This window comes from Fringilla coelebs, assembly GCF_963513975.1.
Source record: "Fringilla coelebs genome assembly, chromosome: 8".
Classification (NCBI taxonomy): Eukaryota; Metazoa; Chordata; class Aves; order Passeriformes; family Fringillidae; genus Fringilla; species Fringilla coelebs.
The window spans coordinates 4323880-4346903 of NC_140066.1; the positions used below are offsets into that span (position 1 = coordinate 4323880).

Genomic DNA, 23024 nt, shown 5'->3' on the forward strand with positions numbered 1-23024 from the left:
AGGCTGGGATCACCTCCCCCAGCAGCTGTGGGTGCTCTGGGGGGTGATGCTGCAGGGCTGGCACCCAGCACCGCGTGTCTCATGAAATCCTGGAGGGCTTTGGGTTGGAAGGAGCTGTGAAGCTCATCTAGTGCCAGCCCTGACACCTTCCACTAGAGCAGGCTGCTCCATCCTGGCCTTGAACACTTCCAGGGATCCAGGGGGATTTGTTCCAGCTGAAGGCAGGCTGAGCTTGGGTGGCTTTGTCCTGTCTCTGCTCCTGTCTCCAGGAGGAGAGGATGATTCTGCTCCCCTGCACCCTCCTAAGCCAGGTGGGTGCATGGAGTCGTTCCTGTGCTGTAACCTTGTCCAGTGTTACCATGATGTATAAAGTTTTGTACATACGAGATTCAGAGCTTTTTAACTTTTAATATTTATTAATTTTGTTGGGTTCTTTTTTTTTTTTTTTTTTGAACTCTAACATAATGTAAAAAAAAAAAAAGAAAAATAAATCCACATAAAAATCTCTTGCTGTTGGTCTGGTTTGGGGATGTGTGTGTGGAGGGGGAAATGGATTTACTCTGTGTTACTTCAACTCAGCCCTTCCTCTTTATCAGCCAGAATTTCACCCTGCTGTTTTGAGGAGGAAGAATATCTCTATACACACTCATAAATAGTTAAACCAGTGCAAAAATAAATATTGATGCATCACTGGTTCAGGCCAAAAAGAGTCCCTGATACCATGGCCAGGTAAAAAATACAAAGAGGTGAACCAGGGTAGGGATGAGGCCAGAGAGAAGTGTCAGGGTGGGTTTTGGCAGCCCCTCTTTTCTTGTTTGGTGCCAAAAGCCAGTTCCTGTTGACAGGGTTTTTAGGGAAACTCTTAAAGGTTTGTCCCAGCTCATGGATGCTCCATCCCACCCCCAGAGCAGCAGCTTCCCTCTCAAGGACCACTCCTGCCTTGCTTCCTGCCCTTTGCACCGCAGGGCAGGGCTGGGAGGGGACACTTGGGTGGTCCCCAGTGCCACTTTTAATCAAGGGCCGTGGTGGCAGTGGCCAGCTGGTGGCACTTGCACACAGGAGTGTGTCACCCTCAGGGCTGTGGGGGCTGCTCTAAAGTCACCTCACACAAATTGGTGCTTCCTGTGGAAACCTCACAGGTGTTGGTGATTGACTTCACTGTGATTGACAATTTCACTACATTAATGCTGCTGGAATCCCTCAGGAAAGGCTTTATTTTCCTCTCTCCTGCTTTGCACCCTTTGAAATGCCTCCTGCAGACCTCTGGTTCTCAGGGTGATGGTGGAACCACTCCATCTTTTGGTGTAATGAAGTCATTCCCCTTCTGTCTGTCCTTCCCCTTGTGTTTTTCATGGCCCCTCCCAAAAGGTGAACCTCAAACCCCACCAGCTCATTCCTCAAATCCCAGCCACACTGCATTCCTCTGGATCTTTGCAGTGCCTGCTTCTCCAAGTGCTTTGCAAACCCTGCTTGGATTTTACCATGGAAAAACTCTTCCAGCTGTGTGTTGGGTGCTTCCCCTCCACACAGCATCACTACAGCTCATCACACCTTCAGCTTTTTTGGCTGCAGCAGCCACAATATTTGGGCAAGGAGGGATTTTGGGGTTTAGAAGGGATAGGAGAGGCTTGCAGCTGGTGTGGTTGGGGCTTTTCTTGATGGGATGGCCAGGCCAGGTAAAAATAGGTCTTGGAGCAACTTGGTCTGGTGGAGGATGCCCTGCCCATGGCAGGAGGTGGAATGAGATGGGATTTAAAGTCCCTTCCAACCCAAACCAGCCAGGGATTTGGGTTCTGTGAGATGGGGCAGAGCAGGTACTTGTCCCCATTGTCCCCACCAGAACTGGAATTATGGCTGTGTCTCCAAACACCTTCCTCACTGCTCATTTTCCCACAGCAGCCATTGCATCCCTTCAGCACTCTCACTCTTGGCCAGGGTTGGAGTGGGTGGAACAGTTTTCTAGGAAAGTTTCAGCTTTCTTTCTCGTGGCTTTTGCCAAAGGATTTCATCTCAGCCCTGGAGCCTTGTTGGCTCAGCTCAGCCACTTCCCTGCCTGACTCAGCAGCCCTGGCCCTGAGCTTTCCCCCCCAGCTTTTCCTGCAGGGATCTCCTCATGACACAGCTGCTGTGTCCTATTGCAGCTTTCTCCTGCACTCCTGGTTGCTGGGCAGGTTATAACAGCACCCTGCCAGCTGCTGCTCCTGGGATGCTCCTGGCTGATGCCCCTGTGGCTGTCAGAGAAGCTGGGCAGGTCCCAGGAATGCCCTGCAGGGATCCTGCTGTGATGTGCATGTCCCAAGGCAGCCCTGCAGTGGAGGTTTGGGATGTGCAGCTGCAGCTTCTTCATGTGAGGTTTGCTGTTGCCACAGGTCAGTGCTGGGATTTCCAGCACTTTGGTGAGATATAAACTGATTTTTTTTAAATTTTTTATTTTTTGTGGAGTTTGGGGAGTCTCTGGTGCCCAGCAGTCAGGAAACACAATTCTTTGTATTTTAGGAAGGAGAAAGCAGTGGCTGATCACAGAGAGCTCTGTCCAGCACTTCAGAGCTGCCTCTCCACTAAATTCCCAAGGAAAGCTGATCCTCCCCATTCTTTCAGATGCATTCCCTCACTCTTTCTCATGGTGGCTTTGTCTCTGCAGCCATCTGGAGCAGACAGGCAGACAATGTTTTATTATCCCATGTGGTGGGTGGTGTCCATGTGCTCTGCTGAGGGCTACAGGGGATGTCCTGGCAAAATAAGAGTGACTTGCAGGGGGAAAGAAAACACGGAAAACTGCTTGTGCTGGCCAGCCTGGATATGGAGGGGCTTGCCAGCTGGCCTGCAAGCAAAGCTGAGTCAATAGAAGAAATAACAATTAAAGATTTTCGAGTGCATCCATAGCAAGGAGGGAGACAAGGCTGCCAGCATGTATCTTAGAAAAGATAGTGGACAGGTATCCCTTGGGACTAGGAGTGCAGCTGGGGCAAATATTTGGGGCAAATATCAGCTGGATGACAAATCTGCCTTTGTCACTCTCTAGAGGAGGAGGAAGAGGAAAGGGAGCACCCTAAATACAGACCTAGAAAGCAGGTTCCTGCTGGAAGTGCCTCTCCCTTCTGCCCTTCCATGTGCCCAAGAAAGTTAAGAGTCAAACAGAGACAATATGAAAATACAGGGCATTCATTTCTGTACATACCCAAAGCACTTGCAATTGGTGTCTCCAGATAGAAAACCAGGCAAGTCTCCTCCCCTGAACCAGGACACTCAGTGCTAACATTTCAGGCTCATAATTAAAAAAAAGAACATATACTCCATATCCCTCTTTTCTTTCCTAAAAAGCTCATTTTGCAGCACACAGGAGTCCAGGAGAGGGAAATCTCAGCCTTTGGGGTGTGAGGGCAGGTTTGGAAGCACGGGATGTGTCTGTTCTTCAGCAGCTCCTCCCGTGGTCCTTTCTGATGTCCTTCTTGCAGCATTTTCCTCATTCAGAGGTGGATGTGGAGGAGAATCCCGAGGTGCTGTGACTCCTCATTCTGTTTCTGCAGTCAGCAGGAGGTTGCAGACCTTGGAGTTGGTTTGGTGCAAGGCAAATTCCCTGCCGGGCACGGTGCCACGCCGGCCTCTCCGAGCAGCGCTGCTCTGGCTCCCGGCAGACTGGGACACTGTGAGGACTTCTCTGTGGGACACAGGGACAGCAGCATGGTCAGGAGGTGGGGTGGTGGTGGGGATCTCATCCTTCTCCTCCCAGACCAGCCCAGACACCATCTCCTGGTGGTCTTGTGTGTCGCCACAGGACACGAAACAACACAAGCGCACACGGCGCTGCTCTCGGGGTGAGGGAAAGGGAAGTTTAATTTCTGACTCCAATGTTTATGGTTTTCTAAAAGTGACCGTGGATTGGAGGTGACAGTGTCACCACTCCAATGACACTGGACAAACCAACAGTCCATCAAAGTTCTCCTCTTCTATAAAAGAATGCACAACAATGAGTTATTTACAGAAAGTGTGTGAGAAAGTTTGCTACGAGAATGTAAACATCAGAAGGCTTAGAAAATAAAAAAAAAATCAGAACAGCACTTATGGATGGTGCTTCCACTCATATCAGGAACTTGTGGTGCCCTTCCCTCATCCCTACCAATTCCCACCCAGTAAGTGCAACCATTAATCCCCTCCTCTCCCCTCCTTGCTCTCAAGCCCACCAGGAGGTTTCTACAGGATCTGGTGCTACCTGTATGGAACCTGTTCCTCTCTCAGCTGCAGGCACATGAGCACGGGGCTGCTGGAAAACCTCAGCTTGGTGTCGAAGTGGATGGAGGTCTCCACCTCTGTCTGGCTCCTCAGAGTGGCTTGCAGCAAAGGGGAATCCAGTTCTGCCTGGAAATCCATGGCAAGGCTTCCCCTGGGAGAGAGAAGCACGTAGGGTCTGCTCACAGAGCAGTGGCCTGAGCTGGGCACCAAACAACTCCATAAACACCTCAGTTAGAGGTCTGGCCATGGAAAGTATCTGTGTGAACATCAGGAAAGGCTGGACCCACCAGGAGAAGATCAGGAAACCCACCCTTGTCCCCCATTCCCAGAGCCAAGCTGACCTGGCACTGACGCTGGTTTTCAGCTCCTGCTCCCAAATGCTCACGTCCATGTCAGCTGAAATGTCCAGCCCCAGCCCACCCTGCAGTTTGACAGTCACTTGGAGGCCAGACTGCAGAGGAATCACCTGGAAGATGGAAAAGGCAGAGCTTCCAGCCACCAGGCACTGCTCTTGGATGAGTGGCTGACACCAGCAGGGCCTTGAGGCTGCTGAGAATGTCCATCCATCCCAACCCTGCAACTCCAGCCACGGGTCTCCCATGGCAGAAGAAGAAGTCCCACTGCTTTAGCAACCCCAAGACACATCTGGCAGTGCCACCTCCCTCCTAGATCTGTGTCTGTGGTGTGCAGCATCCACAGGCTCATTTCACCGGATTCCCTGGGATGTGGTGTGGAGACGGGCCACTGCTTCCTCCCCACCCAGTACCTGGTGATGGTCCATCAGCAGGAGGTTCCCCCTGACCACGCTGGTGGGCTCTCCACTGCTCAGCAGGACCTTGGCCATCAGGTCTGTGTATCCCTGGAAGAAGACAACTGGCCGCAGCTGGACGTCAAAGAAGGTGGCTGCCATCCCAGCCCTGAGCTCCGGCTCCTCCTCCCCTTCCGAGAGGTTTTCCCCCATCATCGACTCCATCCCTTGTGCTTCAAAGGTCACCTGGAAGACACAAGTGGACAGGAGCAGGACATCAGTCATGGAGTGACTTGGGTGAGGCATCCAAGCCCTCCCTGAGCACCCTGATGTGCAAGTGTGACATCCAAGCCATCCCTGAGCACCCTGAGGTACCAGTGTGACATCCAAGCCATCCCTGAGCACCCTGATGTGCCAAGTGAGGCATCCAAGCCATCCCTGAGCACCCTGAGGGGCCAGTGTGACATCCAAGCCATCCCTGAGCACCCTGAGGTGTGACATCCTCTGTTTTTTTGGGTAGCAGGGGTCTCCCTTCTCCCAAGCAGGAGTGTGTGGTTTCACACTGGTTATTTGGGAATTTGCCTCTCTCTGATACAGGATGTGCTGAGGGCAGAGGTGAAGGAGGTGAAGAGGGGACACAGGGACAGCAGTGGCACCCCTGGGTTGTGTTGTCACCCCCCTGCAGCCCCCAGCCCCTCTCTCAGTGGCACCTGAGCTGCACGAAGGCGCTGGCCGTGGCTGAGCAGGGAGAAGTCGGAGACGCTCTTCCTCAGGAATCCGCCCTCCAAAAACAGCAGGTCCAGCCCAAAAGTGGAAGTCAGGTCCTGGGTGACTGAAGGGCAGAGAGATGCCCATGAGCACCCCTGGCAGAAATGAGGGGTGAAGAATTCAGCAGCTATTTAGCAAGTGCTGCTTTTTGCAGTCTCTGAAGTTTGGTGCTTCCTTTTAGATGTCACTACAAGAATCCTCCTCTCTGAAGATCTTATTAAAAATACTAAAGGAACTGAGGAATGGAGTGAAATATCTTGACTTGTCAGGGAAAGCACAGAAAGTCCCACCAGCAATCTGCTGTTGGTTTCACCTCCAGCTGAAGCTCCTCTTTCAAACCAGCAGGATTTGGGAAAAGCTTGTGTTAAAGAAAGGCATGTTCATATCTCAGGTGGTGGCAGCCAGCCAGTGCTGGGGGACATTCTCAAAACCTCCCTGAGATTTTGGGGCATTCTATAGACCTGAATCCTCCTCTGGAAGCTGCATTTTCCCACCAACCCCTCCTTTCACCCTCTGAGGGGACCAAGGTGTCCTCTGTGCTGTCACCTGCCAGAGGTCCTGAGAAAGAAGAGGAGATGCCAACTTTAGAGAAGAAGTTGTAATTGTTTATCCGTGGGTCTCCCATGATGTCTTTCATTATCTTCCTGGAAAAGAGAGGGAAAGGATGTGTCAGCACTGGGAGGGAGGTCAGGGGGCACTACAGAAGGAAATATAATTTGCCCAAGTATTTCTCATGGTTGCTGACTGCCCAGAACAGCGTGAGTAAAAAATGAAAGCATTAAACGTGGGCTACCCTGGAATTTCCTTTTCCTCTGGCTTATTAGAATAAACCAGGCAGATATTTTTGTGCCAGCAGCTTTTGCTTAGCTCTGAAAAATGTGTTTGCTTTGTTCTGTGCAGACAGGAAGATTAATGCAGGCACAAATTGTGCACTGCCCTGGCAGCCAGAGCTTCAGCCTCCAAGGCTTCTGCTGAAACCACCAGCCTGGGTCCTGCTGCCAGGGGGCAGGATGACAAGGAACATCAGGTTTCACCTGGCTGTGTGCCATCTGCACCCCTCTTGTTACTCCAGGAATTCCAGGCAGCCCCCACAGAATGATGCTAGCACATTTTAAAGACCTGCTGGTCCAAACCCACAGCTGGACTGTGGAGGAGGAGGAGAAAAAGGCGATGCAGAGCAGAGGGAAAACGCCCTGGAGTCCTCAAGCCCCACCTTGCCAGGGGGTGGTGGTCACGCAGGCTGTTCTGCACCTTCAGCAGCAGGAAGGTGGCCAGCTCTGCCTCCATCTCCCTGGTGGCCAGCAGGATGTTGATGACATCCATGGGCAGGGGGTGGTTATCCAGCAGCATTTCTGCAGCAGCCAGGCGACAGGTTTTGTCATAACTCTTCCTCTTCTGGTGGAAAATCCTCCTCATCACCTGCTTCACCTGATGAGAAGGGGTAATTAAAAGAGTGCAAGTGCACCCCAGCAGCTTGGCTTGGAGTGGGGAGGGGAGCACCAAGCCTCACAACCTCCTCTCCTACCTCGCTGGAGATGTGGGCAGCGGGGAATCGCTGCAGGGCAGAGGTGGCTGCCGTGGTGACAGCCGTGGGACCGTCCTCAGCGTGCTCCAGGAGGGTGGGGATGGTCTCAGGGAGCCTGGCATTGCCCAGGGCCAGCAGGGAAATGACCACCCTGGGCTCCTCCTCAGCACCTCTGAGCCCCCTGAGCATGGTTTCCACCCCACGCTCCACCACCTGCTCGGGGTTTCCAGCAGGAGAGGGAGGTGAGGGACAGGAGAGATTCTGGGCACCCCTGGAATTTGGGGGGTGTCCCAAAAAGCCGAGTGGGAGGGGGTGGAGAGGACCCACCTGCAGCCCACAGAGCTGCTGCTGGCACAGCTTGCCCACCAGAGAGCCCACAGCAACTATTCCTGTCTCCCAGATCTCAGGTGCCAGCTGCTTCCCATCCAGCTTGTCCTGGGCAGCAGGAAAGGGGTAACAGGAAGCAGGAAAGAAGAAATTAGGAAAAAAAGAGAAGGAATAAGCTTTACCTCTTATCTCAAGCAAGTCAGGGAAAACTACTTACCTGCCCTGAAGGAGGCCATGCATGATTTAATTGGAGAAAATGCTGTGGCTCTAAGTTAAGATTTTATTATCTCTAATGCACTGGTAGAAAGCATCCTCCTCTGGGGAGCATCTACTCCCATCACCAGTGTCCCGTTAAATGCTCATGAAACAACCCCACGAGCAGGAAAATCAGTTTCTACAGAAAGATTTCCCTTGCTCCATGGTGTGTGGATCCAGCCCAGGATGGGGAAGAGAGGGAGGTGTCCACACTCACCAGGACGAGCTGGAGAAGCTCTCCTGAGGGCCGGGGAGAGAAAGCTGCTGCGTAGAGAAACTTCTCCAGGAGGGATTTGGGCTCCTGGCTGAAATCCAGGAAGTCTGAGAGCGCTGCCAAGGAAGCCACTGACTGTGTGGCCACGGCTGCCTCCACCAGGAAGGGGCTGGAGCAGGAAGAGGGGAGTCAGCAGTGGCACAGCCCACCAAAACCATGCAGTGCTTGGATGGGACGGGCATTGGGAGAGGCCAGGGAACACTGCCACCAGCCAGGATGGCTGCCTGGAGCAGGGATGTGCATGGAGCACAACCCTGGCTGCCTTGTCCAACACTCAGAATTTTGGAGAGTCAGCTCCAGGGGCTCTCACCGTGTCTCCTGGGGGGCTCTCCTCAGCAGCTGCAGGACATCCCTCCTCTTGGCACTGCGCAGCATCCGGATGAACCTCTGGAACTGCCAGGCTGTCGCCGCCCTCGAGGTGTCTGTTCTGATTTTCTGCCTGTCAAAAGCCTTCAGGAAGGCTCTCAGCTGCAAAGGTGAGGTTTGTTAGGGGGGTTTAGCCTCTTTTATCACAGGACAACATTTACACCAAAGCAGCCCCTCCAGAAGCACCACCAGGGTTTAACCCCAAACCCCACAAGTTGAGGGAGAGTTTTGGGGGTCAGCAGCAGCACTGACCGACGGGCAGCGGGTGCAGACCCTCCTGAAGGGCAGGCTGGCCATGCCCAGGGGCTGGGGCCGTGCCCCTGTGCCAGCCAGCACATCCTTGAGGCTTTGTCCAGACACCTCTGCTGCCAGCCCAGGCATTGCAGGAGACACCAGCTGGAGCTGCTGCCTGTGAAGGGAGAAACAGTCAGTGGGAAGTTTTGGGATTTCCACCCTCCATGGCCAGTGGTTGGGATCATCGTCCCTCACCTTGAGCTGATTTTGATGCCGGAGCGGGATCTCAGGGCTGGAGCCACCACGTGGCTTTCCTCTGCCAGGACTGACTGGAGCAGGCTGTCCCTCACCACGTACTGGCTTCTGCTGGAGGGCTGCCACTCCACCCCAAAAATCTTGGGGAAGGAAAGGCAACGAGAAAAAAAAGCAACTTTTTTTTTCCCCTTGCCCTCTCCCCAGGAGATTTCTCTCTTTACATCAGCAGAGAAAGAATTTTCCAGCCCACAAAGTCACCTGCTTCACTTGCAAAATGTAGGAAAGGCAAATCCATAGGAGCCTGCCTTCTTCCCAGATGTGGGAGAAGGCAACAGCAAGGGGATGCTCCCAGCCATGGCTGATGCAGGGAGACAGAGGGGTGACACCACAGGGACTTGCACAACAAGGAGGTGTTGAGAGCCCTGCCAGGGCCCCTGGGGTTTCCATGGGAATGTCCATTTTTATGTTGAATTCAGTAGAATTTGTACATTTTTTTTTAAAAAACCTTAAATTTTGGTTATGGCAGCTATGCCTGCATTAAGACCCACGGGATTTCATCTGTTTATGCCAGGGCTGAACACAAGCTACTGCTTTCAGCAGAACAGAATCCTCTCAAACTAATCCCCCATGCAAGGAGTCTGAGACCCAGAGATCATCCCTGCATCCCCAGCTTCCCAAGCAGGATCAGCTGACAGCTCAGAACTGATAACAAAAGCAGGGATGGGGTGACCCAGAGCACCTTTACTGCTCCTTCCCACCTCAAGACCCTCCTGAGGGATCCTGGTGCATCCCACTTTGGATCCCAAGCTGGTGCAGAAGGCTGGAGCCAGCTGGGAATGGGAATCCAAGCCACCTGCAAAAGGATTTTGGGGATGGCCCTGCTGAGCCCCCCAGAGTGAGAGCAATGGACTTGCTTTGTTCATGGAGGTGAATCCAGACTTTGGCTTGGAGCAGCTGAGGAGATCTTTGGCCTTGGTGATGGAATGGTTGGACACGGTGTAGGTGACCTGGCAGCTTCCAGAGGCATCTTCCTGAAACACAAATGGGAGTGACCATGAGTATTAAACACTCTGTGGAGAGGACAGGCACAAAGGCCAGCCTAGCAAAGAGAACAGCAGCTAAAATCCAGAAAGTGGGACAAATCAGGGGGTGGTTGGATAGCTCCAAGTCCATCTGGGCATCTTTGCAAATTCAGGCTCTAAATTAAGATTTAATTAAGCATCTCTGTGACTGCATTTGGGGTTCTGAGGTTATTTCATGTTGTTCAAAGGTCATTCCAGCTGCCTGCTGGCAATGCAAATCCTGTTGGCAGGAATGCTTGTGGAGTTTCTCCTCTGCTGTTCCTACTGTCCAGGGAAAGGCTGTGATTTTGTAAGGTGTGCCAATCGCTGAAAATTAAGTTATTTTAAGTTTTCTGCCTTTCCAAGAGTCATCCTTGCTCAGAGCCTGGTTGGAGCAGCAGACCCAATGTTATTTATCCTGAATTTTGCCCCCTCTGCTGAAGCTCGTGGGCTGGCTGGGCTGCAGGGCCAGCTCTCCTGGTGCATCTCTGATTTTTGGTCCCAGCTCTGGACCTACCTCCACTGTGGTGCCAGCATGGGGCTGAAACTGGAACAGGCTGAGGATGCCTCGCTTCAGGTTGGAGATCAGGATGTTTTCTGCTTCATTCCCGTAGAAAGCTGTGACCTGGGAGGGCAGGAGGGGGTGCCTGGCTGAGGGGACATCTCTGGGGTCCCTGCAGGCTCCCTGCTGCCTTCCCTGACAAAGAGGAACCTGAGAACACCCTCTAGACACCTGAGGAATTTTCTCAAGGAGGCCCTTATCCCTCAATAGCGTGAGCTCTGTGAACGCAAGAACACAAAATTTCCCTTTCCTTCCCACCCTGGGGTGCATAGCCTTAGAGGAGAAGGCCAGAAAGGAGCTTATATCCTGTGGTTAGGACTGAAGAGCTTTAACATGGGATTCTGCAGCTCCAGCTGAGTCCTCCTGGAGCATGGGACTCCTTGTGGGGTCCAGCACTGGCCACTCTGTCCTTCTTTGAAATCAGAGGTGTAGCAGGAGCCCCTATGGGCTTCATAGCCCAGGAAATTTAGGATGAGGACAGAATGCTTTGCAGAGGGCATGGACAAGCCCAGGAGGTGTCCAGCTGACCTTCCCACGGTTCCAGGAGATGAACACTGGCTGCTGGAGCTCTGCCCGTGCCTCTGGGCTCAGTGCAATCTCTACAGGGGAGCCTCCGGCGCTGTCCTGGCTCCTCTCCTCTCCTGGCTGGTGTTGGGCCTTCAGGTCATGGATCTACAAGAGCAGAAGAGGCAGAAAGCAGTGACCAAGTGTCTGCTCTAAAGCTGGTGTGCATTTCCCCTGCAGGCAGTGGATTTGGTCAGAGAGGTCATCTTTCAGCTGGCGTGGGCTACAAATGGAAGGGGTTGTGTGCAAACCCAGGGCACTGGGAATATTTCTCTGTCTGCTCTGGGGTGCCCTAACCCCCAGGAGAGCTCTGACTCTGACCCTCATCCATGGAGAAAGTTTCCTAAACTCCAGAATAGACTGGAACCCACAAAAGTGTGCAATAGATTCTAGAGAGCAGTGTGGGTGCATCACTTAGGTGAGAAGTTTCGGGTTTGGGATTTTTAGTGTGTTGTGGATGGAAGCAGGATGGAGGGCACAGGGTGTCTTCCTGGGCTTCTTCCTCATGCTGCTTCTTCCTCCTTCTTCATGGGTTTGGGTGGCATTTTGTAATTGGGCAGAAAAGTCCCCATTGCAGCTTTTTGGGGTCAGTTATTGGGTTAAAAGGGAAAATAATCCAGGTGTCAGTTCTTAATTGGATAGTTTAGTCTTAAAAGTCCTTGTACCAAGAGATTGTTGGCCATTTTGTGCCTTCTAATGAAAAGCTGCCTGTCACCATGATATTTCATGAAAAATCCCTTTGCCAGGATTTTTCTCTTGAGAAGTTGAGAAGCCTCAGAAAAGAAATATAAACAATAATTATCTGATGGCTGGGAATGTGGTTTGGAGGATGCTTACCAACAGGTGCATCCTTGATTGGTTCCATGTGAATTGTTTTTACTTAATGACCAATCCCAGCCAGCTGTGTCAGACTCTGAGTCCGTCACAAGTTTTTATTGTTCATTCCTGTCTAGCCTTCAGATGTCTCCTTTCTCTGTTTCTTTAGTATGGTTTTAGTATATAATTAAAATTAGAATAGCATAGCATAGCATAGAATATGATAGAATAGCATAGCATAGCATAGAATATGATAGAATAGAATATGATAGAGTAAGAATAAGAATAAGAATAAGAATAAGAATAAGAATAAGAATAAGAATAAGAATAAGAATAAGAATAAGAATAAGAATAAATCAGCCTTCTAAGAACTTGGAGTCAGATCTTTCATCTCTCACCTCATCTTGGGGACCCACAACACCACAACAATTGGTGACCACAGTGACAAAGTTCACAGCAGTGAGACTGCTTTACTGATAGGAAATAATAAACACCTGAGTCCAAACATGAACTGCTGTCTCAAGTACCTTCAATCCAGACCCTGAGAAACCAACAGGGTTGCAGTTCCTGGGGTGTTCCCAGCAGGAATCCCTGGCTGGGATGGCTGCACACCCCGTACACACCTGTAGTTCCTGGGGTGTTCCCAGCAGGAATCCCTGGCTGGGATGGCTGCACTCCCCTGTACACACCTGCAGTTCCTGGGGTGTTCCCAGCAGGAATCCCTGGCTGGGATGGCTGCACACCCCTGTACACACCTGCAGCTGGAGCAGCTCCTCCCCGGCCGGGTCCCTCCAGAGCTGCTGCAGATGGATCAGTGCCTCAGCCTGCAGCCAGGCTCCCCACGGGGATGGTGTGGAGGTGTGCTGCAGCTGGACAGCCAGGGAGTACTGGTACTGATACAGGCTCCTGGGCTGGAAGGAAGGCAGCAAATTCCCTGTGGAAAGATGGAAGTGTTGAAGGTAAGCAGTCGTGGATTGTGGATGCTGAGAGAAATGGATAATTCCCCAGGCATCGTTCTGGGAAAAGCTGTGAGAAGCTCAGAGGAAGGAATTAAAACAATTCTTATCTTAAGGTTTTGCAGCTGGTGTTTTGAACAGTTGTTTTCCATAAGGTGTTTAGAAGGGTGATTCCTTGTGGCAGCAACTCTCTGGCCACAGAGAGCAGGCACAGGCATTCCCAGGCATGTATCCCTGGGAAGGCTGCAAGAAAGCTCAGAGACAGAATTGAACCAATTCTTATCTCCACTTGCTACACCTGTTACTAAGCAAATATAGACTGTGCTAGAGAGATTTATTTACCAAAGAGCAATAGTGTTTTAATTAGTTAACTAACAAGGTCAAAGCTGTATCAAACAAACTGAAAAGAGTTACGAGTTTCTATAGTATAGTATAGAATAGATAATATAGTATAAAAAGATAAAACAATAGTTCAACCTTCTACATCTCAGAGTCAATACTAATTACACCCACATCAGAAACCCCTACAATAGCAGTTCCTTAATTAACCAATTGGGTGACAGGTGTTGTTAAGAACCAGTCAGGTTCTGGATGAATTATGTTGGTTATAAATTTTGTGAGAGAGTGTAATAAAGTAAGTTTTTTGCCTCCTGATCAGCCTGGAGTTGTGTCACTTCCACTCCTGTTCCTGACTGGATGGTGACAATGGATCACCTCAGTCCCAGAGGGCACCCAGACTTGCAGGGGTGCTGATGGCCTGGGTCACTCCATCCCCTGGGAGGGAAGGCTAGCTGATGGGAAGGTTTTCCTGGGCAATTATTTGTGCCTGTGGTTTGGGTATTTGGGTGATTCCTGCTCATGTTTCCAGCCCTGCCTTAAAAAGGATGGGCAGAGCAGCAGCTCTGCTTGGGCACTTCAGGACTTTTAGAAATGCCAGAAACACACTTTAATCCTGAAGGGAAGTTTCCTGAACATAGATATCTCCAGTGCCTTTTCAGCACTGGTTAACTGGGGCACAATCAACACTTTTAGGGGGGAAAAGAAGCAGAATCCTTCATAGTATGAGTTTTCCATCGGAACTTTTAACTCCTAATTAAATCACTGTCTCTGTGCTAAGGCACAATAAAGTTGGTGGGACAGCTTTAGATCAAAACTCTCTGCTTTAATCTTATTTCTCTAGACTTATTTGAAGTCCCTTCCCTTGCTCATATACAAGTGGGATTGAAGGGGGGAGGGCTGCCTTTGCCATGACAAAAGCAGTCAAATCTCTTTTCTGAAGTCACTCGAAATTCTCTTGCAAATTTGATGCACTTGCTGGACTTCTGAAACGTTTTGCAGCTTTGCTGCTTTTAACAACAAATGAATCAATGGAAGCCCAGCTCCGTCCCTGGGGCTTTCCTCTGTGAGACAGACTGAAGAGTTTTGCACTGTGTGCAGTTTAAAAAGCTCCAGCTCTCCGGTTTTCCTCACCCCCCCCTAAAAAGACTTTCACAACCCCCAAAATTTCCCAGCCTCGGGAGATGCTCATGCTGTCTGCAGTTTGCCAGTCCCTGTTCCCTGTTTGGCTGAGGACTGGGAGCACAAATGCTGGGATGAGCATCTCACCTCCCCGGGCATCCAGACCCCGTGGAGTCCCCTGACCCAAACCAGCCCAAAGCCTCTCTCACCTTCGGCTGCTCTCAGGAGGGAAAAGCAGAGCAGGCAGAAGCATCCCCAGCCTGCCTGCGGATCCATGGTGGGCTCCGGGAGCCGGGCAGGAGCAGGGAAGGGAGGGGGCGGGAGAGAGGGACAGCAGAGCAAAAGCGCCGAGCTCGGCAGTGCCGGGCGCTGGGGCCCGACCTTCCCCCTGTCCCCGCCTTACCCAAGGAAAGGGAAATTATTAAACCTTTGTGCCAGCCCCCCGCAGCCGCGGAGGGTTTGGAAATCAGCTGAGCTTCGCCAAAGGCCGGCGGGAGGCGAGGAAAGCTGGAAGGAAAAGAGCAGCCAGAAGCACCGAGGGGAGGAGAAATTGCCACTTTGTCCTGATACGGGAGGGGGATGCTCAGAAAGCTGCTCTGTCTTTTGGAGATCTCGCTCTTCCCATCACGGGATGGAAGACAGCTGCTTTCAAAAGAAGAGACCCAGAAGGGGGAAGGGGGGAAACAGCTTTTCCATCCTTTTAGCTGGAGACTGGGATTTGCAGCCTGGGGCTCAAAGTGATGAAAGGGCCAGGCTGGAGGGGACGGGGAGCGCGGCTTCCCCCAGAAAGAAACGGGAAAGGGCTTGGGAAATCCATCTCTACATCCCTTGGCCCACTAACCATGCAGGATTTTTATTAGTGCATGAACCCTCTGATTGCTGAGTTTGGTTGTTTCCTAAAGACACCACAGGAAGGGGCGGTGATGCAGCTCAGGGTCCTGGGAAAGCTTTTTGTATAGAATCATAGAATGGTTTGAGGTGCAAGGGACCTTAAAGACCATTCTCTCTCAACCCCCTGGCATGGGCAGAGAAGCCCATGGCCCAGAGCAACTGCCCCTGGATCCCTGGAAGTGCCCAAGGCCAGGCTGAGTGGGGCTTGGAGCAGCCTGGGACAGGGGAAGGTGTCCTGCCCATGGCAGGGGGTTGGAACTGGGTGATTTTTAAGGTTCCTTCCAACACAAAGCATGTTATGGCTCTGGGGGATTTGTGCTCTGCAGTGCAGTGTGAGAGTCAAGCACACTTTTCAGAGCATGCTGAGCACAGGAAGTTTTGGTTCTTTATCCAGCATGGGGGAAAAGGAAGCATTTCAGGGTGAGGTGGTGGTGGAGGGTCTAAGCCCTGAAGGTGAGGTCCCAGAATGTTTGCTGGCTGCAGCTCAATAAAATACCTGGAGAGGAAAGGCAAGCAGAAACAGCCTGTGAAAAAAACCTGCTGATAAGGATGCCTCAAAGTGGAGCTGAACTTTGGCAGGTTGCTTGTTTAGGTCTGGCTGCCAAGACTTTCCAGGATTAGGATGTGAAAAACTGGGAGAAAACCTGGTTTCTCGAAATCCAAACCTGCTCCTTCCTTTTGCAACTGAGAGAATCTGTGAAAAAGAATAAAGCAGAAGAACCCAGGGGGAGTTCAAAGCTTTGTGAAGCACTCTTCTCAAATCCATCTGGGGTTGCCATGCTCTGGGAAAGGTGCCTTATGGAACTTTGGACACCTGTGGGCAGATGGATGTTCCTAAAATCAGAGCTGCTGGAATCCTGGGTGCTCCCCCAGCCCCTCGTGTACCACCCCAGGGAAATGTGAGCCCCCACTTGTGTGCAGTGAAGGGACCTGGCTGCTGGACCTGCTGGGGCAGCTCTGAAAGCCACGGGCAGAGCAGAGCAGGGGCAGTCAGAGTGACCAGGTCAGCGTGCCCAGGTCAGAGAGGCACACAGGGACCTCACCACCCTGAGCTGTGACATCAGGCTGGACTTTGGCAAAGGGTGGCCAGGCTGCACTCACCTGCATGGGAGTGACAGGGGCTGCTGCATCACAGCCTGCAAACCTCGATTTCCTTCTCTTCTAAATGACCTTTAGCTCCAAAAGTCCCCCCCACCCCATCCCCAGCATCTTTCCCTGCCTTGTCACCTCCCTTTTTGCCACTGGAGCTTTATAAATATATATTTACAGGCCTGGCTTTGGACCAGACATATGTGTGTGTGTGTATAGATATATATGTATTTTTTAAGCCAGCTCACCCAAGCTGGTCTGTAAGACAGAAATGCCCCCTGTCCCACCTGTGTCTTTTAGGCAGTTGTTTAGCAATTTCCTATGCAGGCACACACCTATGGATTTTGTGGAGGAGAACAGCCCACACCAGGGATGAGGCTGTGGTGAGATGTATGAAAAGAGCTTCTCCCCCCAGCCCTGTGGGGAGAGGCTGGTGAGCCCCCTCTTGCAAGGAGCTGTCTGGCTGCTTTGTGTTTCATTGTCTGGAGGTTGCCAGGCTGCACTTTCCAGGACAGCCTCCTTTTTGTCTGCCTTTTTCTTTATTTTCTCTCCTTCTCTTTGCCTGAAACAAGCTGTGGAAAAGCCCCTGGCCTGGCTGGCTCCCTATGAGCTGTTGCTTGCTAAAGAGATTGGAGCAAGGAAAGGGGGAAAGTCTGAGCACAGCAAAGTGACGGGAGCTGGGTTTGCATCTCAATCTGAGGCATCTCAAAGCCTGATAAACTGAGAAAAAAGACTTTGCTGTGTTAGTGCACCATTATATTTATGAGTAATTTTTGGAAAATGAGGCTGGGATCAACCTGGGAATGTTTTCTGGCCCAGCTCCCTGAGCCTGGCTTTGGCATGGGGAATGGATGCCTGAACAGAGAGCTGCTGCTGATAGAGATTTCTCAGTTTCTATAGTGAATTTATCCCAGTACTTTGCTGCTATAAAGAAGTCTCCTCTTTCTACAGCTTCCCTCTATTACCTTTAACCCAGCCCCAACTGAGTTAGAATTTATTCCCAGCCTTTCCTTTCCTCCTCCCTTCTTTTCTCTTTTCTGTTTTAATCTGAAGAGGCCTCAGCTGCCTCCTGTTTTCCTTCCTCTCTCACCCTCCAGGTCCTGTTTCCCAGACCTTGTTCTTTCCTTATAAAACCCTCGATAACCCGTTCCCCACTTAAGGCTTTGTTGGATCCTTGTTTTTCTACCTTCTGGCTGCTGTGGGTGCAGGTCTGGCTTTGAGGAGCACACCCTGCTCCCTCTGCTCCAGAAACCAGCCTTGCAGTTATCCCAATCTCCTGCTGCTGAGGGCTTCCTCAGGCTCTTCTGGAAATCAGAAATATCCAGGAAAGTCTACTTGCTTGAGATTAGAATGGTTTCTCCAAGTCCTTGAGATGTGACCGTGATGGTTAAAACCTCACTGTGCAAATGAAGGTTTTCCCCTTCTTCCCCCCACTCCATGCTCCATCCTCTCCCTTGCTTTGTCATCTCAACAACTGCAAAGGAAACCTTTCTCATCTTGTCAATTGGCAATGCAACTGCTCTTTAATTCAGGTTTAAAACAGGTTTTAAAGTCAGGCTCTGCCCAGGCTATTGATTTGCATTTTGGATGAAGTTGTTGGTGCTTCCCAAGCTCTGTGCTGCTTTAAAGCCTTTCTGCAAGGCTCAAAGAATGGCCCTGGCAGGGAGTGCAGGAGCCTTGTGCACTCCTTGTTTAGAAATGGAGTGCATTACACCAGGTTCCTTTGAAAGCCATCTGGAGTCAGTGAAATTAAGGCCCTGGCATTCCTTTGGGAAATGCTCCATTTAGGACAGACCCACCCTGCCAGAAGCTGTTTGTCTGATGGTCAGTCCATGCTCTGGTCAGTGCAGGGCCAGCCCCTCAAGGAATGCATGAGCCAAAGCCAGCAAGGAGAGGAAAAGACTCGAGCTGAGCTCAGAGAGCTGGGCAGAGGAAATGCCACAGATGTGCCTGGAGCATGGCCCTCCCCAGCAGCTTTTCTTACAGTTCAGTGATCAAAAAGTTGAAAGCTGATGCTCAGGACTTTGGGATCTGGCTTGTAACTGCAGAGGGGATGAGCTCCCTTACTGGAACTCAGGCACTGGAGTGCCACAAGCCTGCAGCCAGATTGCTTCTCCTTCAGCTAAAATTCAGGGTGGGTTTTTTGTTGGGTTTGTTTTTTTTTCGTTGTCTGTTTGTTTGTTTGGTTTAGGTTTTTTAAAGTATCCTGAGAGATGCTACAAGTGAAAGAGAACAGAAATGGGCTGGAGCACCACTGGCACAGCAATTGATATTTTACTCTTTGTCTTTTCCTTTCCAAAATATATGTAGTTAACATGAACTTTTAAACTCTGTAGTCTGGGACAAACACTCTTTTTTCCCTTTCTTTGGAAGAGATATGCAAGTCCTGAGACCCTGGGCCAGTGCTCCCTGCATTTTGGGGTTTTTTTACAATTAAACAAGGGGCAGATAAGATTGACAAGGAAGGTACAACTCAGGAGCTCGCTGGGCAGCAGCCTCCAAACTCTTTGGCTGATGCAGAGAGCAGTAGGGTGTGAAGACGCGGCCCTTTCAGTGTGAGATTAATCCATTATAACCTGCTCACTGACATCAAAGTCACTCCTTAGAAGCCACTTGTTATTTCCCGAGGTGCAGAGGCTGGAGTGTTTGACAGAGCCCGGGCAGAATGATGAAGAATGTTCCTGTCAGATTTCTCCTTCTCTTCCTGTGCCAGCAAGAGAATCCCATCCTCGGTAAGGGTTTTGTTCCTGCGTGCCAGTGTGTAGCTCAGAGCTAAAGCAGTGCCCAGGAGCATTAATGATTTCATCTGCACTGCCCCCTCAGCCCTGTGAGCTCTGAGCAGTGCGCTGGCAAGTGGGCCCAGCCAATTTCGGGCACTCGGACTCGGAGCCTGAACGGTTCGGAGCCAACACCGGAGACTGAGCTCCCTCTGCGCTCAGAGAGGGGAGACACCTTCCTCTGCAGGGAACGCTTTCCCAGCCGGGTTTTCTCTCCTCACAGATCAAGTCTTGCCTCTTCAAGAGCACACCATGCAGTGCCCCCGGTGCTTTGCTGCTGGGAGCACTGGGAGAGATCTGGGAACACTGGGAGTGAACTGGGAGCACAGGGAATGCCAGGAGGGAGCTGGGAGGGAGAGTGGGAGCAGCGGGAGTGACCAAGAAGGAGCACTGGGAGGGATATCAGGAGCCCTGGGAAGGAATAGTGCTCCCAGCTCCTGCCCAGTGCTCTCCCCATCCCTGCCGGGGCTTGCCAGGAAGAGGGATACTGGCAGGGAACTGGCAGGGAACTCCTCAGCACTCTGCAGGGTGCAGCAGCCCCAGGGGTGATCAGTGAGGAGGGAGAAGTAACCCCAGTCCACACAAAAATGGGGGCTTGAGAGGAGAAAAGGGATTGAAATGGAGGGGGGAAAGCTTTTCTGTAATTGTGTTTGAACTGTCGAGGATCCCCATTGACCTGTGATTTGAAGGGTCTCAGCTGAAGGAAAACACAACTTTTTCACCTTTTAGAGTGCCTCCCTTGGTGGTGCCTCTCTCGGTGGCCACCTCTATTTTCCATAATTTTCATGTTTAAATTAAAGGAGAACCCTTTATGGTTGCTGTTTGAATTGAGGGAAAGAGCCCCATTTTCTTCATCTTCAGGTTCAAACTGAGAGCAAACACGGCTGCCCCTGCTTTTATAGGTCTTCTCTTGAGAGGAACCTCTTGATGTGCCTCTGTTCCATCGAGGGGGAGCCTCCATTTCAAGGGATCTTTACGGACAAAAAGATGTCCTAAAGCCCCCAGAATGCTCTTTGTCGAGGGAAATTGAAGGGGAAACTGAATTTGCCCTTGTTTTAGGAGGCTAAATTGAGGCAAATCCCCTCCTGTGAGAATAGCTGGGGCTGTGTCTGATTCCCACAGGGCAGAAGCTGCCTTGCCCTCAGCAGGGCACAGCCCTGGCCCATCAGGATGGGTCACAAAAGGGTCAGCAAAGACCACAGGAGCCCAGCTCAGATGGGGCTTTTGACAGAGCCCAGAGATCTTATCCTGGAGCTCTGAAAACACAGGAAAATGATGAGACAGCCCTGGCTCAAGGCACAGCAACCCTGCTGGAACAAGAGGAGGGTCCAAAGGCTGAGAAGGCAGTGCAGGGAAGGGCTGCAGGCAGCCTGGGCACAGAGATGCACCTGCAGCTGGGGAACAAACCAGAGAGATCCCAAAGTGACACCAGTCTGTAGACAGTCACACAAAGAGATGGCACAGCTCATGAAAAGCCAGCTATCAATAAGGTAATGATACCTTATGAATAATGCCTGTTCTAAAAATGAGTGAATTGACATGATGGAACCAAGAGATCAGCAGTGCCTGTCTCAGGAATTGCAGACAATATTCTTCCAGCATTCCTGTATCCATACCAGTGAAACACTGAACAGCTGACAATGGATAACAGCCATAATGTAGAACAACCCCCCACCCTGCTGTGTTATCTATGGAAGATAAACCAGAAGAGATCACAGTGAATGATCCTGTCAGGCAGTGCAGCACTGACACCTGTGCAACCTGTGAGAGGATCAAGGGCCCAACAAACTGTATCTGCTTCTACCCAAAAGCAGGTGTTTATCAGTGCTTCATCACAGCTGTTTTAGTTGGATTGGTCTTACCTCTTGGACAAAATAAAAATAACCACATCTTGCAATGTAGACAAACATATTTAAACAAAATTAACTTAGGACTTAAGATGAATTGCAGTGCAATTCAATGTCACCTCAGTAGAATTACAGGTACATATAAGAAAACTTAAAGTTAACATCTTTAATACTGAATAAAAACGGATGTTAATAAAACTGGAATAGAACATGAAATGGCTTAAAGTGAAGAAGACTGAAATTTGACCTCAGCCAAATTCAGCAACACTCAAACCTGACAGAAGTACACCTTGAAATAAATTACTCTCAACAAAAATAACAGAGTAACAAAATGTAACATTAGTCGGATCTAACTTTGCCTATAATCTTACCAACACTAAAATCATATTCGAATAAAAGATAACCGAACTAACAATCAATATCCTTAAAAGTTCTGGGTACTACAAAATGTAACTTATTCTGATGCTATTAATATCAAAAAGCACTGAAAATGTGAACAAAGCGTGGTTGAAAAACGGCATGATGGATTTACTGGAGGGATTAGAAAAGTGTGACAAATACATTGACCCTATGTAATTTAACATTGAGACAAACTCATGGTAGACGCAAATTTTATGGAACCATAAATTTACTCAGACCTTTTAAAGAACAATTGTAACAAAAGAAACAACAATGTAGAATATGGCAAAGTGTCCAACGAACCGGGATCTTCTCGAGATTGTATTTAGTGTAATACCATATGGGAAATGTTATCAGCATTTCTGTTAAAGAAATTAGATTTTGCAATAATAATAATAATAATAATAATAATAATAATAATAATAATAATAATAATAATAATAATAATAATAATAATAGCAGCCAGGCACTGGATTTACCGCTTTGAATCTCTCCAGTAACAATTGCCAGAGAAATCAGAGTTCAAGAAAAACACAAGATGAACTTTAAAGAACCATTTCAGCACATATTTGAGGCATTCTAGCACACGGTGCGTGAGGCTTCGGTAATCAGGGGCAATCAGAGCCCTTCCGGCAGATGCCGGGGGATCGCCCCGCCGGACGGGGGGAGCCACGGGGGGCAGTGAGGTCGCCCGGGGCCAAGCGGAGCCGCCGTGCCCGCCGGGCAAAGCCGAACCCCGGCAGTGGGGAAGCCCCGGCGGCAGCGAGGGGCTCGGCGGGGAAAGCCGAGCTGCGACCCCGCCCGGGGCTCGGGGTGAGGCGGGGCAGCCCCGCGCCTGCCGACACCGCCGGGGTTTGCATTGCGCTCGGCCGAGCCGAAGGCACTCGGGTTCTGATCCCCGGTGCGGGCCGGCAGCGCCGGGAGGCGGCAGAACGGTGAAGGAACCGATCCGGGAGAAGGCGGGGGGGGCCTTGGCGGGATGACGCGGGGCAGCAAACCCACCGCACCGCGATTGGCTGAACTGCAATCAGCTGTAGCCCCGCATCCTGATCAACCAACATGCCTTAAATCCCTCCCACACCGACGTCAGCGGGGCTGGTCACTGCAAGTGAGTGGAACCGGCGCGGCTGCCTGTCCACAGCCCTGAGCGGCGTTAGCGGAGCTTGGAGGCTGCTACAGCACAGGTGGGACGCGCGGTCGGCTGTGCGCCAACTCGGGGCCGGGGGTTCTGGTGAGTTCTGTGTGCCGGATTCCTCCGTGTTCACGGGCAGGGAGGCATACCGGCAGTGCCGGCGCTCGGTGTCCCCGGGCTCCGAGGCGCCGGGGCAGGGAATGCGGGGCACAGTGGTGAGCAGCCCGGCGCTGCTGGTTCTTCCCCTCGGCAGGCGGACTCCGAGCCGCAGCTGCCCCGGGCCAGCAGCACCCGGCAGCTCCCGTTCCCGGGGCGAGGCCGCCGCGACCTGAGTGGAGCCGGGCTCTCACGACTGCGGGGGGCGGCGAGAGCGGCTTACAGTGCGGCGTCCAGGCGAGGCCCCCCGCCGGGGCGCGCGCGCCGCGCCCCCCCGCCCCCCGCCGGGGAGCGCGCGCCGCCCCGCCCCCGCGCCCCGCCGGGGAGCGCGCGC

At 51.3% G+C, this 23024-nt stretch overlaps 1 protein-coding gene across 1 annotated transcript; it reads right to left on the minus strand.

Annotated features, from left to right (window-relative positions):
- Positions 1-3510: 3510 nt before the first annotated feature.
- Positions 3511-22262, minus strand: LOC311156697 (microsomal triglyceride transfer protein-like; the record flags this gene model as incomplete). Its single annotated transcript, XM_084210882.1, has 18 exons — positions 3511-3658; positions 4211-4381; positions 4572-4696; positions 4997-5224; positions 5689-5810; positions 6293-6390; positions 6960-7174; positions 7272-7484; positions 7599-7706; positions 8071-8236; positions 8438-8595; positions 8746-8902; positions 8983-9122; positions 9897-10013; positions 10561-10668; positions 11134-11277; positions 12741-12919; positions 22064-22262. 18 exons carry the CDS (start codon positions 22260-22262, stop codon positions 3511-3513), a joined length of 2796 nt encoding a protein of 931 aa, XP_084067008.1.
- Positions 22263-23024: the final 762 nt, after the last annotated feature.